We start from the raw sequence: 20,078 nt of genomic DNA on the forward strand, positions 1-20,078 counted from the left end.
ATAGATCCTGTGAGGACTTGATTTAAGCTTATTAGGACTTCCTTTGAGGCAGATAACATCAAATCGGGGGAAGTAATAATGGCTTGAATCCCTTACAAATAAACTACTATTAAAACTTTAAACCGGCCTTGTGGGACTGTATCTCTGCTGACTCAGACCAATGTGGCCGAGGGTAGCGTTGCCTCCAAAAGAGGGACATGCCACATTTTGCATTAATAACTTATTTAATTATCTTTCAATAATCTGGCCTTGCGTGACTGTATCCTTGCTGACTCAGACCAATATGGCTAAGCGTTGCCTCCAAAAGAGGGACATGTCACTATAACTAAGATAATCTATTAAAAAACGCAAAGTGTGGAAATCATCAAAGGATACATAAATGATGAGTCGGAAACAAGTGATTCTATCTTGTCGATTTGTTCTTTTATTTATTTATTTAGTTTCTTTATTTGCTTATAAAAAATATTTACTCAAAATTTGGTTAGATTAGACGTCGACGATATTCCGGTATTAAAAGCTCTTATGTCCTTGAACGACCTTAGTATTTTACCATCACTATATAACGCCAACGATGAGTGCACTTGCCCTAACGTGTTGTAGAGAGTGATAGTGTTATATCGTTTTTTTTTTATAAATTTAAGACTTGATAAAAGTGTAAAAAGGTACTTAAAAAATAATGAAAATTTGTACACACTCCGACAGACATCAGCTAACCTTTCCATAAACTATTTTTTTTTTCAAATTTAACTTAACATTAAGTAATTAAACATAGAACTTAACATTACATAAAACTTAAACATTGCATAAAAATAAACAGACTTTCTAATAAGTTGCCACTCGGAAACGTGTTCAAAGTCATGGTCGTACGTATGTTTGTAGTCGACAAAGGCCACTTGAATGACTTCAAATTCCAAGAGGTCATTGTCGGGATTTTCCACATTGTTGAACATCGAATGAAGTCTTGAACTTTTCAAACAAATAATCGTGAAACGTGAATTAAGTTGATCCATGGTTTGGTTGGTCTCACCAACATGAATACACAATTGTTGAAAAACCCAGGTCCAAAATGAAACCCATGCATTAGTAGATGCTCGTTCATTATGGGTTGCAACACAAGACGTAGGCAACGCAGTGTCTTTTTCTTCGGTCCATGATACCCTTGCCATTTTTAGAGGAATTTTTTTAGAAAGAAATATAAAATTGAGAGAGTTTATGTGGATGGGGTAGATTAAAATATTGGAATGGGTTGAATTAAATAGAGAAAGTTATTTGATTTTTTTTAAATCAATGGTTAACACTCTCAAACTGTCATATTGTCCTCGGAAAAATAACTTTTACACAGGTTGATCTTGTGGCTAGCCGAACCCGTCCGCCTAACCTACATGGATGACGACGGTATCTTGGCTCATGTTCAAAGACGAGATGGGCTTATCCTCACGTGCCACGTCCCCTCTAAACAACCCTACCGGTGTGTTAAGTTTATCCTCGTCTATTTTACAACACACCATACCAATAGGTGTGGTCTATTGAAAAAGACAAAACCTTTAAACATCTTAAAGGATAGATCATGGGCTCAAATTCCAATGCAGATATAAGAAATCTATATCTATAAATAATAATAAAGCAAAACATGCTTAGGTCACATGGCATGAACTTAAGCCACTTGATATCACGTGGCATTTCAATGTTTCATGTTTTTTTTTTCCTTTGAGCGGCAATTGAATTCCTCCTTCAGTCTTTTTGAAACCGCCTAAATTACTTTTTCAATTTGGAAACCTAATCAATTCTCTCAATCAATTGAAATCATTCTCCAATTTAGCATCTCTTCATCAGTTGAAATCATTCTCCACCGCCTCACATGCTCCAACCGTTTCTCTCCTCCAAACCTTAATCCCAAATTTGTTGTCCTCCATTGATCGTCGCCTCCAGTTACAGGTTTCTGGTATGTGGTTCCGGAAGAAGAAATCTGAACCGATCATCTTCTCAATGCCGAGCACCACTTCAGTTTGTTCAAAATAAAGTTTGAATAAGGCCCCGATTCTTTCGACTGGTTATTTGTATTTGTATTAAAAATCAGGTATGTTTATTGATCGATTTTATGTTATTTCATAATTTGTATTTGTATTTTGGTTGATTTGTTTTAGATATTATGATTGATTAATTAATGTGTGGGATGTTGTTGAAGGGTTCGTGTGGATTGTGCTGGTCGTTTAGTACAACCGGGAGCTTTGGAAGGATCTCACTTTCTTCAAACAGGGGAGTTGGTTAGTCTCAGTGAACAACAACTTGTGGATTGTGATCATGAGGTTTGTGTCTTTATCTTTTAATTTCTGAGCTTTTTGGTTATAGTTAAGACAAGTGATTAGCTTTTTGGTTATACACTTACACCAATCTTGGTTGATTTTAATCTACAATTTTAACCCGATTTCCTGTTAGAAACCCTAAATCGGATTCGGGTGAACTCTCATAGGTATGTTTACTCTTCTTTACACCCACCATTTAATTTTAATTGGATCATTAATCGCTTATTCATGAATGGTCAATTTAATGCTTGTGAGCAGACTAAAATCGACTGTTGAAATCGGCCATGTGGTGTATATCTTCTCCTCCACATTGAAGATTTCTCACCGGATTTTCAACCGACAACTGTCAGTTTCAATCTCTGCATCCGTCATTCATTCATTTAAGGTAACAACTCGAGCTTCAGGATTCTTTACGAACTTTTATTTTGCCCAATTGCCACTTGAACCTGATTATAGGGTATTAGTCCATTTTGGGTGGGATAGGATTTTGTTTCTTTTAACTTATATGAAGAAGATGATGATAGTGAGCTATATGTAATGGCTTACCAATAAGAACCTTAGCAGCAGGGTTGTCAATATGAAGTAATATTAAATTTATTTTTTTGTGTGGATTTTGTAATATTAGTAAAATCTAAAGCCTCAAATAAACATAATAAAAAGTAATAAATCAGAAAATGAGATTTCTGATGTAGAAAAAAATGAAATTCAGTTCGGCTTCTAGCTAGTTGGCTCAAATTAAGGCGCTTCTAAGAGACAACTGAACCGATTATGTGTTCGGTTCTCAGTTTGGTTCGGTATCGAAAACACTGGTAGTAACTAGCATGTCTTTTATTTATTGTAAAAAATCATTACTAATGTCTTCTTTTCTATTTTGTAACATGTATAATTTAGCTAATAAATTTTGATCTGCATATTTGTCTAATTAATTATTTATAATTATATCTTATTTGCAGGATAAAATATTACAGTCTACAGGTAGAGGGCACAGTGTCACTGTCACTAATGATGGTGCCACTATCTTAAAGTCCCTTTATATTGGCAACCCTGCTGCTAAGGTTCTTATTGGTATCTTTTGAATTGTAACAGTATTTGGAATCAGTTATATCACTAATTGACATTTTGCTATTAAACACATGGATATCACAAGCCACTAAGCACATTCTAATACGAATTGTCTTTATAATGTATAGTTTTTTGGATTTGATTTTTGTCGTAAAGTAAAAAGTGTCATTACTTTATGAGTTTGTACTACGAACTTTAATAATAACTATAAAAACGAGTTTCATAACATGCTTCAATAAAACTGATCACCAAATAATGAATAATACTACCTATATACCCTTCTTATAATCTAATTTGAGAGACCTCACTCCTCTCTCACTAAATGTATATTTTCTTTCACAGTTATATGTTCAAAACAGGTTCCCTATTGATGTCCCAGTCAGCTGTTAATGAAGGGTCCAAAACTGGAATCAAAGGGTCTCGGATTCTGAGCTCGGTAGCTAAACCGAGCAAAAAGAAGTTAAAATCTTTGATCAGTAACACATAGCACGGTTATTCTGGTCCGCATCTGTAAGCTTAATAACTCGATTTATCACTCATGAAGTTGATGTTAGGTTTGTGGTTTACTATTTATAAATGTTGTTATTGCAGCCATCAAGGATCAACATCTGTTAGTCGACACATGACCATTTTTATGGTGGTCAGGCCCATATGTTTGATGATTTTCACCCAAACATGGTCAAGATGCATACTTTGTTTCAGTTCTGACTATTTTTGGTAATAGTAATGATAGTTTTGTTCGAAAGTTTCATCAATGGAATTTTGGCTTCGGGCCGATGTGATTATTACCCTAGCTGGATCAAATGGAGGATCATGGTCAACCAGTTTCTTACCAAATTCATCATTAAAGCCATATGATGGTGAGACTATTTCTTTGAACGATAAGAATCGCATTCAATGCTATTAGTAATTTTGTTAACACACTAATGATGGGTTGACTCAAAAAGTTAAGTAACTAAGCATGTAATTAATTGTCTGTAGGGGAGGGAAGTGTCATTCAGGAGGGCAATATCGCGCAAAGCTTGGACCGTTTTTTTAATGTCAGTCACTTAACCAATTACCCATCAAAGATGGAAGCTTTTGACGAGGTGTTGTGTGTGATTAGAATTCCACTTAAAAATTATTGTCAACAATTGAATTAGGGAAGCCTACCCACAGGTATGAAGCGGAGATGAGCTTAAGAATAATGATTGTCTTGATTTGGATGAGGTTTTATTGCATTAGAGTTTTATATACTGTCATTTGTTGCATGAATAGTGCGTATTTTTGGTTTATCGACCACAATGATGATATATAAATTCAGAACTTTTTTTATTATTTTGTATTAAATGAAACTGATACATCAACTACCAGTGGTCCTATTCATAACGTGTTTGATCACCAATAATTATAAGCAGGAATCTAGGATAATGGAGGCTTGGGAGTGCCCTGGCCCCCACCGATATTTTGCGTGCAGTGTTATTGTCGCTCTTTGCTTTTCTACTTATGGAGTTTGAGAGCACTTTGACTTCCAGCACTTGGGCAGGTATTGTCCCTCTTTGCTTTTCTACTTATGGAGCTTTTGACATCCTTCAAATCATCTATTGTAATTTTTCCAGGAGGTTGCACTTTTCGACCCGTTTACTTAATATGGTCAAGTAGTGGGTCAAAACAGGTAACTATTAACGTGAGTCAAAACAGTTGGGTCGAGTAAGTCTGCAAATATCTTTATCTTTTCATTTGATATATTATTAGCGTGTTCTATGACTTAAAAACTATGTTATACAAATATAACTGAAGCCGAACCGATTCGGTCATTTGGTTCGAACAACCAACCCTCTGGAAGTAAAAAGTTCAGTTATTCTGTGGGGAGCAGCTCTTGCCTATGGGCATCAAAATCAACCTATGTGACAGTAGCAATTGGACGACATGTGGCAGGAAAGACAGACTTGACCGATCAAAAGGCACTTTTATTGCATCATTTGCAAATAGAATAATGGAATATTATTTTCATTTAAAAGTTAAGTCAACACTTATAAATAACTTAATTTATAGTACTTGAACGTTTATTTCTTTCAAAAGATTATTTCAACAATTTTAAGTTATATATTTATATGTTAAACCACCACGAAACTCGGATCTTAAACTAGTTTGTTTTGTAAAAAAAATTACAACACACCATGAATACCATCAAAAGAAATCATCAGTTCACACAAAATGTAAACTTCCACTCGTCACTTCCAAACCCCACAAGCATAGAATGCAATCACCCACAGCCACAGCCACAGCCACAGCCACCAGCATCCCATCCCCACTTCATAACCCCATTCTCTTCCCACCAAAATTCCCCCCAAATCCTCTTCTCTTCCGCCGGCAATCCTTCCACCCCCAAACCATGACCACCTCTGTCGGTAGGTTTAAGATTAATTCAAAAGCAGACAACAACAGCGATGCGTTTGTTACTGTTACGGAGTTTGCCGGCAAAGGAGGGGCGGATGTGGGTGATGATTTGGTGGTTTTGTACAGTCACTTAGAGTATGCGTTTAAAAGAATTGCGGCTCTGGTTGCTTCTCCGGTTAATTCTAGCCTTGGGAAAAGCTCCGGCGATGGTGGAGATGTGGGGTCCGGTAGAGATAAACCTAAACCGCTTGACATTGTTTCTGTAAGTTTGCTATTCTTTCTGTTGTCTCTCAAGCTAAACGGGTGAGTGGCCTGTTTAACCTGGTTATTTTTGTTATGTTTCTCAAACAATATGTTTTATGTGATTAAACTGATCGGGTGTTTTATCACAAAAAACGTAAAAGACAAATTCGTACGCTTTCCAGTGAACACTGAATTAAATTGTATCTATATTCCCAGAACGAGATCCTCTTATCTTGTTTAAGAAACTCTGGAAAAGTTGCAGTCATGGCTTCCGAAGAAGACGACGCTCCTGTTTGGATAACCGATGATGGCCCTTTTGTGGTGGTTACAGATCCTCTAGACGGGTCTCGTAATATTGACGCTTCTATCCCAACTGGAACCATTTTTGGGATTTATAACCGGTTGATTGAACTCGACAGTCTTCCAGTGGAAGAGAAGGGAATGCTAAACTCGTTGCAGAGTGGCAGTAGGCTTATTGCTGCCGGCTACGTTCTTTATTCATCGGCCACCATACTTTGCACCAGCTTCGGTTCTGGCGCACACGCGTTCACTTTGGATCATTCGACGGGTGACTTTGTTCTCACACATCCAAACATCAAGATCCCTCCTCGAGGTAATTCACTATGTTCTGAAAGAATGCAACAATGTCATTAACTTGTTAAATAATTTATATTTTGGTCTCGTAGTATACTTTATTTTGGATACAAGTCGAAATATAGAACAAAAAAAAACTAAATTGACATGTATATTTAGATTTTTAGTAAATTACATATACTAAGTTATTAGAGAAAAGCTAAATTATATTTTTAATGAAAATTAGAAAAAAATATATATATATTTTTCTCTTGCGAGTTACAAGCTTGGAAGATAAACTCATTTACTAAACGAGCCCGAGCTTTACATGCCGAGCTCAGTTAGAGGCTAACGAGCCTATTTTTTATATAAATGGAATAATTTTTATTTAATATAATAAATACATTACATGATAAAAAACAATTATATATAGTTATAACAAAAATACCTAAATAATAAATAATTATGTAATATGTATACAGTTATTATAAAGATATTAAATGTATACAAAATTGATTAAATGATTAACAATCAAAATGAGCCCGCGCTTTCAATATGGAGCTCGAAACAAACCACGCTCAAGCTTGACCCAGCTTGTTTGCACACCTGTTTGTAACTCAGGGGCCGTTTGTTTGGTGTTTCAGGTCAAATCTATTCAGTCAATGATGCTCGATATTTTGACTGGCCGGAAGGTCTTAGACGATACATCGACACTATAAGACAAGGCAAGGGCAAGTTCCCTAAAAAGTACTCTGCGCGTTATATTTGTTCATTAGTTGCTGATTTCCATAGAACTTTGATGTATGGTGGAGTGGCAATGAACCCTAGACACCATCTTCGACTTGTTTACGAGGCAAACCCTCTGAGTTTTCTCGCGGAGCAAGCGGGTGGAAAAGGGTCTGATGGCAAGCACCGAATTCTGTCGATTCAGCCTATTAAATTGCATCAAAGACTTCCATTGTTCTTGGGAAGCCCAGACGATATCGATGAATTGGAAAGCTATGGTGATGTTCAACAAACTGTGAATCCTGGTTATGATGTATGATATGTATGATAGATGGGTCGTTTAATGACGGCTGAGTGTGTTTAATGTCGTTGAACTAATATGAAAAGATGTAAATTGTAATGTGGTTTGGTTATGAAAAGATGTAAATTGTTATATGGTTTGGCATGTTTACTTGCCATTTTTGGTACGTTTTGATGTTTATGATCTAGTAAGTACTTTCTTTAAGACCTTACACAATAGTGTTTGCTTTAAACAAGAACTGATGTGAAAAGAGAAAGAAAAAAAAAAAAAAAAAAAAAAAAAAAAAAAAAAAAAAAAAAAAAAAACCTCATGCGTGTTTGTGTTCTTAATCTGTAGGAGAAGTGGCGGACCCAGAAATTATTTTCAGGGGTATGGATAAGGGGTTCAACCATATTTTCAAAGGCGCGATCTGGTTTTTTGCTTATAAAATACACTAAAAATGTATTTTCAAAGGGTGGGTCCGTCTACCCACCCTGGGTCCACCCCTGTGTAGGGGTAAAATCGACTTCTCTTACTCGTGCGTCTAAACAGGTTCATAGAGCAACAAGATCAAAATCGAACAAGAACAATTAAAAGAGAACAAATCGAACGATGATGATGGAACAATAACAATAAAACGACAAGTTATTTTTGTTGATGGAGCGTTACAAGAATCCGAGAACTAGTTTATTTGATGGAATTGCACTATAATACGAGAATCGTCCAGACTGAATTCACTACGGAAAGCGCTACTTAAAATCTCAATCTGCATATTTACAATACACTTCTTAAGAATCTTTTAGTGGGGTATTTAAAAAAGCTTGATTTAAGGTTAAAAATTTTCAATGAAATTGAAGTATGAAAGAATTGGAACATGTGACACATTATGTTAGGTTTGTTATATATCCTTAACGTAGAAATGTGGAAGTGATGTTGGCAACGGGTAATGGTGGTGGTTGTCGCCACCTAACTTTAGTGGTAGCGGCATAGGGGTGCGATAGGATTTGAGCGCAACAATCACAACAGCTGGCAGCAGTGGGGGTGGTGATGGTAGCAATGGCAGGGTGATGGCTACGATTACCGGTATTTTAGGTTATTTCCTTGACGATTTGAAATGAATGATTAATTACTTTAGAATTTAAGAAAAATTTCTCTTATCTATTTCCATTTGCTCTCCAACTAAAGATGTCATTTTACCTGTATCTTCAATTCCAACAATATTGGAAAACCATATAATTTAAAACTGATTTATGATTTGATTTCCTTTGAGAAATTTTCTGTAATAAACACTTGGGAATATTTGTTACCAAATTGAGACCTTCGACATTAATATACGGACATGGACCAATGGTTATAGATCCAATATATTACCAAAACAATAAAAAAAACACTCAACTATAACGTTCAAATAAATTCAAAACGGAGCTAGACTATAGACAAAGTCAACATACAAGATAGATAACACATACAAAATGCAAGATTATTTAAGACTAATTGAAACTAACAACCACCATGCCTAGCAAAATCCCACCTATAGCAAAACTATCAGTAGGTAGGATCTGGAAAGGTAGAATTTAAGCAAAACCATAGTCTATTCCTTAAGAATAGAAATGCTGCTTCCAAAGAGACTCGACTCAAAAAAAAAAACACCAGAATCGGCCGTGTCGCTTTTAGCCTTTCTATACGCTTTACTCTAAAATTTAACCTCTTACAAGAAAACGTACAGATGGAACTACTCCACCGACCTCATTTTTTTCTAACGTGTAAATATATATTATTTTTCTTGTAAATTTTCTAATTATATATATTAACTATTAATCAGACTTTACTTATAAATAGATAGAAGGTTGTGTTTTATCTTTAAAAATAAAAAGAAAATATGCATAAAAACACAAGTCATTCATCATTAGTCTAAGTATTTTTTTAATCGTACAACTTTCTAAGTCGCTTGATTTAAAAATTTTTATTGCTACTGTAACAAAACAAAAATCTGGTAACTATATGACACACCAAAATATTTTATAGAAAAATAAAAAATATTTTGCGCATCATATAGTTATTAAGCTTTTCTACATAAAAGGCAACTTTTGTTTCCACTCATCTCAAAATGGCCAGAAAAAGGTGAATTCCACTCACCTGAATGGGACTCAAGTGATCTTTGATTCTTTGGTGAAGCGGTGTTGTAAGAGTCCATCGAACGACTAGCATCAGCAGGATACGATGTTGATGTAGGAAAACCGTGAACTTTAGGGAGACCCATTGTATCATTATTGGTCAAGCTGTAGCCTCTTTCCACTGTCTCCGCTTCTAGTGGCAGTTCATCCAGTGTCTACAAATATAAAACATAACTATATAAATTTAGTGGCGGACCCAGGAATTTTTTTATGGGGGTGCGGAATATTTTTAAAAATTTTAGGCCGTCTAGATATATAAATAAAAAATTCGGGTCGGGTCATGTAAAACGAAAAAAAACATCAAACTAAAATATTTGAGTGTTCAACCATCAATATTCCTTAATTTTCAAGTATTAAATTTCAACTTTTCAAACCCTATACTAGAATCATATAATTAAAGTTGTATTTGGTGAGGCAGAGGGAGGGCGGGAATGTTGCAGTCGTCGTCGGGGGTGGGGGTGTCGCAGGTTGCTGGCAGTGAGGTGAGGCAGAGGGAGGGCGGGAGTCGCACATAAGTTGGCAGTCGGTTGGGTTTTTTTGTAAACTGGACTGATCTTGTTTCATTAAAGTTATATTTGGGTTGGGCTTGAATTGATAGTAACTTATTGGACTTGATGGAAGGAATTCAAGTTTTATTAAAGGGGTTAGTGGGCTAACTTGTTTACATAATTGGGTCGGGTTTCAATCCGTGTTCACAATTTTTTTATATAAATTCCTAACATTTTTTTTCTAAGGGGTGCGAACGAAAATTTCCAAGGGGTGCGGTCGGGATTTTTCTCGGAAAATACCACTAAAATTTTTTTTTCAAGGGGTGTGGCCGCCCACCCACCCCATAGAGTAGGTCCGCCCCTGATATAAATATAAACTATGGGTGTGAATTTTGACATGGCAAACCTAACACGGAATCCGTGAATTTGGGTTTAGTCTAAATCAGTTTCAGTTTCAAGTCAATTCCACGAACAATGGTATGGGTTGACCCGACGGGTTCACTAGTTGGTCCGTTTATTTAATATTTTATAAAATGTATTTAGTGCTATATTAAACTCATTGGGTATTTTATGCAAAACTTCATCAGATAAAACATAAAATATGCACAGTTTAAATGTAACTGTTTTACATACATTTGTAATTTTATCTGAGGGTGCAAGTTAGCAGAAACCTACCCGAAACGCTTGCTGGAGAACATGCAGCAACTCACGTGTCCGCTTTCTCTTTACAGAAATATCATCCGGTTCTTGCAACAATTGTTCGAATAAATCATCTCTGATTAATCACATGATGACACATTATTAGATAACAGATTAGAAGCTATAAAACATGATACCAGTCAACGGTTTCCCACATCTAAACGAATCTTCATTTATCCAATATTACCTGTATAGCTTCTTAATGAACACATTGTGCAACTCTCTTTTTGTATGGTTAACCTGATTTTCGGTCAAACAGTCAGAAATTAACAGTCAGTAAAAGGTAAGTGATGTCATAATTACCAGGAAGTGCATGATGGCTTTGGGCACGTAGTCCTCAATGTTCTTCCTGACAATATCGTAATATGATCTCAGCAATAATTTTGTAACTTGAATCTCGATAGCCTCTTGATCTGAATTGACGTCAGAGGGTCTCAAAACTGTTGGTGGCTATAAAAAGTCAACCCAAACACGACTAGTTTAATAAGCAGGTCAAATATGACAGCTCAAAACCTAATTATTTTCGTTTCACGTCAATACCTCCCTCAAATGGATAATTGAAGATGAATAATCCATATGATCCATGGTATGAGCAGGTTCACTAAACGGCTTGTTTGCAGAACTCGATTTGGTTGACGTTCGACTATCCGACCCACCGAAAAATGATGAGATCCCCCAGCTTGTGCTTCCTAGAAAATCACAGCAATCAAAATTTCACAAATCATGGATCACAAAGATGTCATGATGCTTTTTTTGTATCGTGTCTTATGTTTCAAAGCAAGACCTTACCAGATATCGGTTTCTCAACCTCACCAGCTGGCTGGGACCCAGCTTGATTATGCTGCAAAGTTAAAATTACTAAAAACCAAGACATGAACAAAAAACGACGAAGAAAAACGAAACTGACACCCTGGTGGCAATATCAACCCATGCAACTAGAAATGGGTTTGATTCGGGTTATATCTAATGACCTTTAATGAGCTTTGTTTAGAACAGTACACATCAAATGAGTCAAACACATCAAAAGAGACCCAAATTGAATTTACAATTTTACATGCTAACAACCTATGAAATCGCTCGAGTCCAGTGTTTCAATAATAGAGTTTTCAAAATCATATTAAATACATCAACAAAGAAATAGAAACAAAAAATGTTATGGGTCAACCTGACACTCAACCCACCCATTTTGCCACCTTTGGACCTTAAATAAAGGTGTTTCGATAAAATAAATTTAAATATGCACAACTCTGAAAAACCTGCTCTGTGGCGATTCCATTGCCTTGTCGGCCAAGAAATGAGCGTGACTTGATACTTCTTTCAGATTGTTGGGCTTTGTCGGTCTCAGCAACATCCTGACCAACCACATGTAACAAATTGTTAGCTTGTTTTATAAGGCGCGAGGCGTTCTGGTCCCAAGAGCCAAAGCGCAGGCGCGTGCATTATGTACATGTGGCGCACGTCTGTGTACAACCAAATAAGCTTTCTTTACAATCAGAAGCAGCATATTCCTATTTATCAAGTAAACCTTTCATAAGTTCTTCATCACTTAGGTTGTTTTTACATATAAACCTCCACAGACCGTCAGACCCTAATTTTGACCAATTTTAACCCAGATTGTTAGAAATGAGGCATTTAGCCAGTGAGTTAACACGAAACAATAATACTATACTATTTATGGTCACACCTTATGCTTTTGAACTGTTGCAGCCTCAGAAGACTTGACTTCCTTCATTGCAATTTCGACAGCCTTACTTCCACCAATAAAATTCGGATGCGAGCTGTTTATATATTCCATCTGCAAAAAGTATCCAACAAAACAGCACCTTGTTATTGTTTGCATCACATAAGTGATAATCAAAACAACCGTATACCTCTATTTCAACAATGTGCCCAATCATCGTCTCGGAAGGTTGAAGACCATCTCGTAAAAAATTCCCAGTAACATCATCGATTCGCTTTCTAAGAACGGGAAACCGTTGTAGCTCATGTACCATACATCGATGACTCATCTAAGAAAAAAGGATGATAAAAAAAGATTAAAATGAAATCAACATGTTGTATGTCGTGATAAAGAATTGATTAGCACTAACCTTGATTAACTCGTGATAAACAAATCTTGCACATTGAACACTTGGATCTAACAAACGGGCAATTTGTCTTCTAATCAGAACCTCAAAAGGAACCTGCAAATGTACGTTAAAGTTTAAACAACATCCAACTTTGAAACACTATACTAACACATCAAGCACACGGAGATACTAAGCAGCCGAAATAGATAGAAAAAAAAACTATAAGTTGAGAAAAATTAAGATAAGATGTACGTCTGGCACAAATAACGCGGATCTAGGACCAGTTGCATTATGTATAGCGGTTCGAATGTCATCATCAGTCAAGTCCTCACATGGATCAACCTCCTGCAGCAGAAATCAAGTTTCATCAAAAAAAAAGAAACAGACTGAAAGAGAAACGGCTTAACAGATGAGTCTACACGCACCTCCAAACGCTTTACGAATAGTGACTGGAAAATATAGTGTATTCTTGCTCCTCCGAATATCTCAGATGTAGACATCTCTTCATTCTTTCCCTCAATCATTGAACAGAAGGCTGTTTAAAAAAACAAACAGAAATTAAATAAATAAAATTGACTCCATTTATTACCAATAAATACAAATAGCAAGAAAAGTCACACAACCTTCGGAATACTTTGATAGAATATTTAAAAGAAGAGCTCCCATGCCAGCCTGCATATATAAAAGAGTTACTGTCATAATGCAAAAAGATATGTAGTATTCAAGATAGTGAACACATAAGATATACTGACATACAGTCATAAACGCGCATGTATCAATACGAATATAAAATATTCCATTTAGAGACACCTAAAATCATGTTGATCGTAATATGTAAACAAAGGTCATATGATGCAACTACATAACAGTACAACAATAGCCATTAGATTATTTGAATGCATAATGACCTATGATAGTTACTAGAAATGATCAGTCAACAAACTAGGAAAAAGTCAAGATGCAATTACATAACAGTTCCATGTGAGAAACAGACTACCTTTGACTCTATAAGCTCTCCAAAACTAGCATGCTCCTTTGCCACGGAGACTAATGTAGCACTAATGTGTGATTTCAACCCTGGTAGCAGTTTTTTTATATGTTGAACTAGAATCTGCAATTAAGAAAAAACAAACGCATATGATACTTTATAGTAACAAATACCAACTTCTTCAGAAGTTCTTGAACATATTGGAAAATACCTGGTTCAACTTCTTTGCCAATTGGGGCACTCCACAACGATCAGCTAGATCATTATAAACCTAACTTGCATAGATTCAGTTAAAGCAGCTGAAAACCCGTAACCACTAAAATGTTGAATTAGAGGGAAATATAGCCTACCGGTTGACTGCGAAAGAATTTTTCCTCAGCCACAAGTGCATCTTTAATCGTCCGATTAAGCATAATATCCTATATAAATACACCGTATCTATTAGAATAATTAAGACAAGAAACCAACACAGATTTTGCAGTCCAAGGCTTTAGCAGAAATAGAAAAAACAACCATCTTCCATTATTTATATATACTATATAAATATGCTATTTTGTCACATCAACCAACTTTGGCCCCTCAACTTCGGCATTAACCCACCATAGCCCCTCAACTTTAATATTGACATGTTTAGACTTTAGCCCCTCAGCTTTGGTAATGATATGTTTAGCCCCTTAACTAAAACAACTTTAGACCCTCGACTTTAATGATGACACGTTTAGCCCCTTAACTAAAAAATCAATGATCAAACAACTTTAACTCTCGCGATTTGCTTATTTTTTATCTACATTTCGAACCTGCTGCGGAGCGCGGGTGATAACACACTAGTAGACATTAAAAACCAGGAAACCGCAGAATAACAGTTGCGCCACCATGAAAAACAGAATATAATATTTAAAGCTTAGTTTGACTGTTAATATAATGACAAGATTACCTCTTGACTACGATTTACGACACCAACGTAACCAAGTCGGAGGGGAATCACTTTTCCCAGTAAAAAACTGCGAGCATCTGTACCTCTGTCCATAATGTCCAACTAAGCAATGAATAGAGCAGCCTTTGTCATACATTAACAATACAAGATAACCGCAGAAAAATAAATAAAAAAATAAGTTTGGATCCACATATATTGCATTTGCACCTTTGTTATCACACCGATTGTTCGGTAACCTGACGGGATGACAAAAAAGGGAACATGTTACAGAGGCAGTTTTAAACAAGGGATCGTGATAAATGATATCAGTACTTACCATCTGGATCAGCGTTTCCGGCGATCTGAAGTGCATCTGAGTTGGCAAGATCCGAATTTGCTGGTGTCACAGCCAGTATTAAACAGGTGGGGAGTTTAATGTAGGACATTATCATTGTTCTGATACGAGATTCGATGTCAGAAGGTTGGTCACCAACAGGAACTTTTGTTATGCCGGGTAAATCGACCAGAGTTATGTCAAGAACATTAGGTGAAAAAATCTTTAAACGAATTTGCTTGTCGGAGAGACCCTTGTTTCCTCCCGCTTCCCTGGCAGTCTCAGCCTAAATATCCAAAAATTCAATGTTAAATAAAAATTTTAAAATTATGTGTATGATAACGCAACAAGATACAATAACGCACGGAAAGATAACTATTATGGGCCTGACCTAACTTTGTTAATGAATGATGAATTAAATTCATTGTTTTTGTTGTCCCTCATCTGATCATGCAAGATAAACTACATACCCAGTATATGACCCATTTTAGAATATTTTACAAGTAACAAGTAGTATTATGTTAACTCTTCTGTAAGAAGTTTCCAGCCGCTTGTAGTACATAATACATATCATACAAATTGCAGTTTATCAAACTCATACCATATTTGTTCATTAAATATCCAGTAAAAATTAAAAAAAAAAAAAAAAGAATGCAACAGATAAGTATATGAAGTCAATAACAATGATTTCTAAGTAACTTAAATGCCCAACATAACATGGAACCAAAGTTTCAACACAATGTTACTCTGCAAATTTCAATCACATGTGGTTTCTTTTAGAGATAGTAAAACTGGATTTGAGAACAAATTTAACAAAAATACTAGCATTGGGTTGACCTAATATTGCTCTTTCAACAGTAAACTTGTTTACACACCCTTACAACATCACACCAAATATTTATATTATTAGAGGTGTGCTTTGATTCAACTCTAGTGATCGGTTAATCAAGTTGGGCATCAGGTTGGGTTAGAACCGAATCTAGTGGGCCAGAGTAATTAAAGAACTTCTGTATTCATTTGATGTCTCTTACTTACCCCCATGTACTCTCATTTACTACTCTCTTTATCACTCTAAACATCATGCTTGCTCTTACATGTGAGTCAAAGTCACGTGATACATACATGTGACACTCAAGACGTCCCAAACACAATATATCTGCATACTCAACACTACAGTGACACTTTGTTGCAACAATTCGACGCAAAATTAACAAGAATGCCTTATACTATTCACTGAGATACTAATAATTCTTAAATCATTTTCTTGGTCAGTAAAGAAGACACTTCTATCTTGTTTTTTTTTTTTTTTTTCTTTCCAAAATTCACTTATGGAAGCAAAAATGTTATATGAAATTCTAAATGTCAGTGTTCAATGACAACAAATTAGTAAAATACAATACATCAAAGAACTTCTGTATTCATTTAGCACCTCTTACGACTTCTCTCTTTATCACTCTAAACACCATGCGTACTCTCACATGTCACGTAAATGTGACCTGGCTAAACATTTTTGTTTCGTCCCAAACTCAAAATAACAACATACTCAACACTACACGACCCGTTACTAAGCACAAAATTAACAAAATGCCTTATATTGTTATTATCTTGGTCAACAAAGAAGCACTTCTATATTGTTATTTATTTTTTCAAAATTCACTGATGGTATCAAAGATAAAAATGTGATATATCAATTTTAAACGCCACTAATCAATAAAAAACTAACACCTGAATTTCCCTGCGAATCTCATCGAAATCATAAAACCTCTTTCCTGGAACATGCAAGAACTCTCCATACTCTTCATCCGTAGCATCAATCTGAACAAGCTGAAGCACGAGTGGTCTGCGTGTACAAATACCAGAACCTCTAGGCAAGAAGTCACGGCCTACAAGAGCTTCGAGTACACTAGATTTACCACTGCTCTGGCAACCTACAACCGCAACCTGAGGGAGCTCGATTGGATTGAAATTGGTTCCGATTTGAGCGAATATGTCTTGCAGTTTGTTCACGATCGGAATCACGTTGTGGCCGAGAGAAGCGGCGGAAGGTGGAGATTGTTGGTGATGAGGTGTTGAAGGAGCCACTGGTACGTCCGCCATTGAAATGGATTTGGATTTTAGATGATGAAACCCTAGAGAAAAGGGGGAGAAGAAAGAGGCAGATTTGATAAAGAGATTCTTGTGTGTTCCCGAGTTAAAAATCTCTCCCCATCCCTCCCCTCCCCTCCATGTCTTTCCAAATTGGAAAGACTATTATCTGGCAAAAAAAACCCCATTTTCCCTCCCCTCCCCTCCCCCTGTTAAGTGGATCTCTGGAACACAGCATTAAAAAGGTTTGGGTTAGAAGATTCTTTGAAACTGAAAGTTTTAGTCCTTGTTGCATTTAAATTTTGTTTTTTGAGTAAATTACAAATTACAAATTTTGTTCTTTATGTTTACATCAAATCACAGACGTTTTCTTTTGGCCAAAAGTTTACAGGCGGCTTCCTTAACCTATTAAAATCTTGCATGTTTTATCCTTTAGGCCAAACCTGGTTAGAAATCTCAGTTAAAAACTGTCATGTGCAATGCACATGAGGATAAAATGGTAATTTCCCTCTCAACCCTTTCAAACTCAATACTCACTCTATTTCGAAAAGTTTGAAACATGATAGTTTGTACGAAACTAACACAAAAATTACTAACATTGAAGATTATAACGGGTGGAAGGACAGATTTATTAACTAGGTGAAAGCATATGCTCATGAGTGTTGGTTGTGACAACTGTGCTTGTATAATCATTGTATAACTTCGAACAATTCAAATATCAATAAAACAATGTGTTTTGATCCCAAGATTTGTTTAATTATGTTTGACATTTGCACGTTTTGATTCTTGTTCGATTTCAAACTTTTAAACACTTTCTAGAAAGTTATACGCAAACTGTTACGTAAACGTAATCAGTTTAACGCGACATACACTCCGGAACAGTGACATATGCTTAACATACCTTAAATAACCTTTACATAACTTAGAAATAAGTTTTGAAGGGTTTGCTATGGCAAAAACAAGTTTATTCGATCACAGGGACTATTTGCGACAAACTGCAAAAGTCTGCCGACGGTCAGACTGAGCGCACGATTCGCACCCTTGAAGACATGCTTGATTTTGGTGGTAATTGGGATTCGCATTTACCTTTAGTAGAATTCTCGTACAACAACAGTTATCACGCTAGTATTCAAATGGCACCCTTTGAGGCATTATATGGTAAAAAAAAGTCGATCGCCTATTGTATGGCACGAGATCGGAGACACTCAAATTACCGGTCCTGAGTTATTACAAGAAACGACTGACAAGATCCTCCAGATATGGGACAATCTCTTGAAAGCTCGGAGTCGTCAAAAGAGTTACGCCGATAAGCGCCGCAAGCCCCTTGAGTTTGAAGTTGGTGATCACGTACTCCTAAAGGTTTCACCTTGGAAGGGGTGATCTGATTCGGCAAGAAAGGAAAGCTAGCGCCTCGATACGTGGGTCCCTTTAAGATTCTGGGAAGAATTGGCAAAGTGGCCTATCGACTCGAATTACCGGAGGAACTCAGCAACGTACATCCGAGCTTCCACGTCTTGAACCTCAAGAAGTGCCTAGCTGAAGAAAACGTGCATGTCCCTTTCGAGGATTTGCAAGTAAACGAAACCCTACATTTTTTGGAAAAGCCAGTAGAAATCATGGATCGAGAGACCAAGAAACTTCGACGCTCTCGCATTCCTATAGTGAAGGTTCGGTGGGAAGGCAAACGCGGCGCCGAGTTCACTTGGGAACTCGAAAGTGATATGAAAGCTAAATACCCACAACTCTTTGTTACGCCTGCGCCTTAATTTCGGGACGAAATTCCCTAAAGTAGGGGAGGCTGTAACAACCCGACTCTTCGGGTCATTACTATTCAATGTCTTTTCTTGTAACCACTTGTACTCCCGAGATTTCAATTATCGCTATAGGTTAACTATATTAAACTATGTTTTCAAATGCATATTACAACGCATCTTGCAACGCTTATTCAAAACGCAGTTATCGCATTCAACGCTTACTATTTGAACGCATTTTATTGCATGTTACATCGCTTATTTAGACTAAACGCTATCACAACGCTATCGCTATCGCTACGCAAACTCAAAATGCGGATTTACTTTATGCATTTACTTCTATGTGTTATTTGTGTGATTATTTAAATGTTATGTGTGGTTATCAAAGCAACGCTCACTCGCAAATCGCTTAAACGCAACGCATATCTTTACACTCGAAACGAAAGTTGGAAAACCAACAAAACGCAACTCGGATGATCGATTGAGCAACCGATCGAATGGACTTCCGTCCGGATAACCATCCGCTCGGATGGCCATCCGACCGAATGGCCATTCGACCGAACGCCACCCTCCACTGACTTAACTCTCCCTCTAACACTATAAATACTACCCGTACACTTCATTTCACTGATTTGACACCTCCATCCGACCACACGCACTCAAGTCGCTCTCAGTCACTTTTACTCGCGATTCAAGGCTATTGCGTAAGTATTTCTCCTCAAATCATGTACAACCTTCATCATTAATCATTTCTACATCATCTTCTCCATCAAAATCACACACCAACACTTACTTTTTCTCTGAAATCACTGATTTGGACCTCTTGAAGGTGGTTTCCACCTGTTTGCTCCGGCAAACAGTTAAGGAACATCATTTGATCGAGATTGGTTCTAGATCTAAGAGATTTCATGCTTTTAATTTGAATATCAACAAGATTTCAACACTTTCCAGCTGTTTTCAGCTTTCCTTCAACTCTCTGCACAAAACCGATGGAATCTGGACTCAATTAAC

The 20,078-nt window shown here is 36.5% G+C and overlaps 2 protein-coding genes across 3 annotated transcripts; one reads left to right on the plus strand and one right to left on the minus strand.

Annotated features, from left to right (window-relative positions):
* Positions 1-5,739: 5,739 nt before the first annotated feature.
* On the plus strand, positions 5,740-6,457 carry LOC110877649 (fructose-1,6-bisphosphatase, chloroplastic). The gene is made up of 3 exons (XM_035976949.1): positions 5,740-6,006; positions 6,204-6,311; positions 6,407-6,457. The coding sequence occupies exons 1-3, from the start codon at positions 5,740-5,742 to the stop codon at positions 6,455-6,457; spliced, it is 426 nt and encodes a 141-aa protein (XP_035832842.1).
* Positions 5,744-17,403, minus strand: LOC110877648 (dynamin-related protein 3A). Of its 2 annotated transcripts, XM_035977393.1 has the most exons (21): positions 16,957-17,403; positions 15,235-15,517; positions 15,126-15,154; positions 14,919-15,020; positions 14,335-14,403; positions 14,196-14,255; positions 13,994-14,107; positions 13,620-13,668; positions 13,422-13,531; positions 13,249-13,341; positions 13,018-13,110; positions 12,799-12,936; positions 12,612-12,722; positions 12,184-12,279; positions 11,717-11,768; positions 11,468-11,616; positions 11,231-11,377; positions 11,115-11,167; positions 10,904-11,003; positions 9,703-9,895; positions 5,744-6,615 (listed from the first exon to the last, which is right to left on the minus strand). In XM_035977393.1, exons 1-21 carry the CDS (start codon positions 17,326-17,328, stop codon positions 6,545-6,547), a joined length of 2,484 nt encoding a protein of 827 aa, XP_035833286.1. In that variant the 5' UTR covers positions 17,329-17,403; the 3' UTR covers positions 5,744-6,544. The 2 variants fall into 2 exon arrangements, with proteins under 2 accessions (XP_035833286.1, XP_021981503.1); XM_022125811.2 differs by lacking the exon at positions 5,744-6,615 and having other exon boundaries at positions 8,965-9,895.
* Between the last annotated feature and the right edge of the window lie 2,675 nt (positions 17,404-20,078).

This window comes from Helianthus annuus, chromosome 9 (assembly GCF_002127325.2).
Source record: "Helianthus annuus cultivar XRQ/B chromosome 9, HanXRQr2.0-SUNRISE, whole genome shotgun sequence".
NCBI lineage: Eukaryota > Viridiplantae > Streptophyta > Magnoliopsida > Asterales > Asteraceae > Helianthus > Helianthus annuus.

Bases quoted from the DNA above. Each gene is read 5' to 3' on its own strand.
- LOC110877649 (XM_035976949.1), top strand. From the start codon at position 5,740: ATGACCACCTCTGTCGGTAGGTTTAAGATTAATTCAAAAGCAGACAAC. The intron at 6,007-6,203 runs GTAAGTTTGCTA...CTATATTCCCAG, and splicing joins AACCGCTTGACATTGTTTCT to AACGAGATCCTCTTATCTTG. The intron at 6,312-6,406 runs GTTACAGATCCT...TGAACTCGACAG, and splicing joins ATGATGGCCCTTTTGTGGTG to TCTTCCAGTGGAAGAGAAGG.
- LOC110877648 (XM_022125811.2), bottom strand. From the start codon at position 17,328: ATGGCGGACGTACCAGTGGCTCCTTCAACACCTCATCACCAACAATCT. The intron at 15,021-15,125 runs GTGCAAATGCAA...TTCATTGCTTAG, and splicing joins CAATCGGTGTGATAACAAAG to TTGGACATTATGGACAGAGG. The intron at 14,404-14,918 runs GTAATCTTGTCA...GTATTTATATAG, and splicing joins TCGTAAATCGTAGTCAAGAG to GATATTATGCTTAATCGGAC.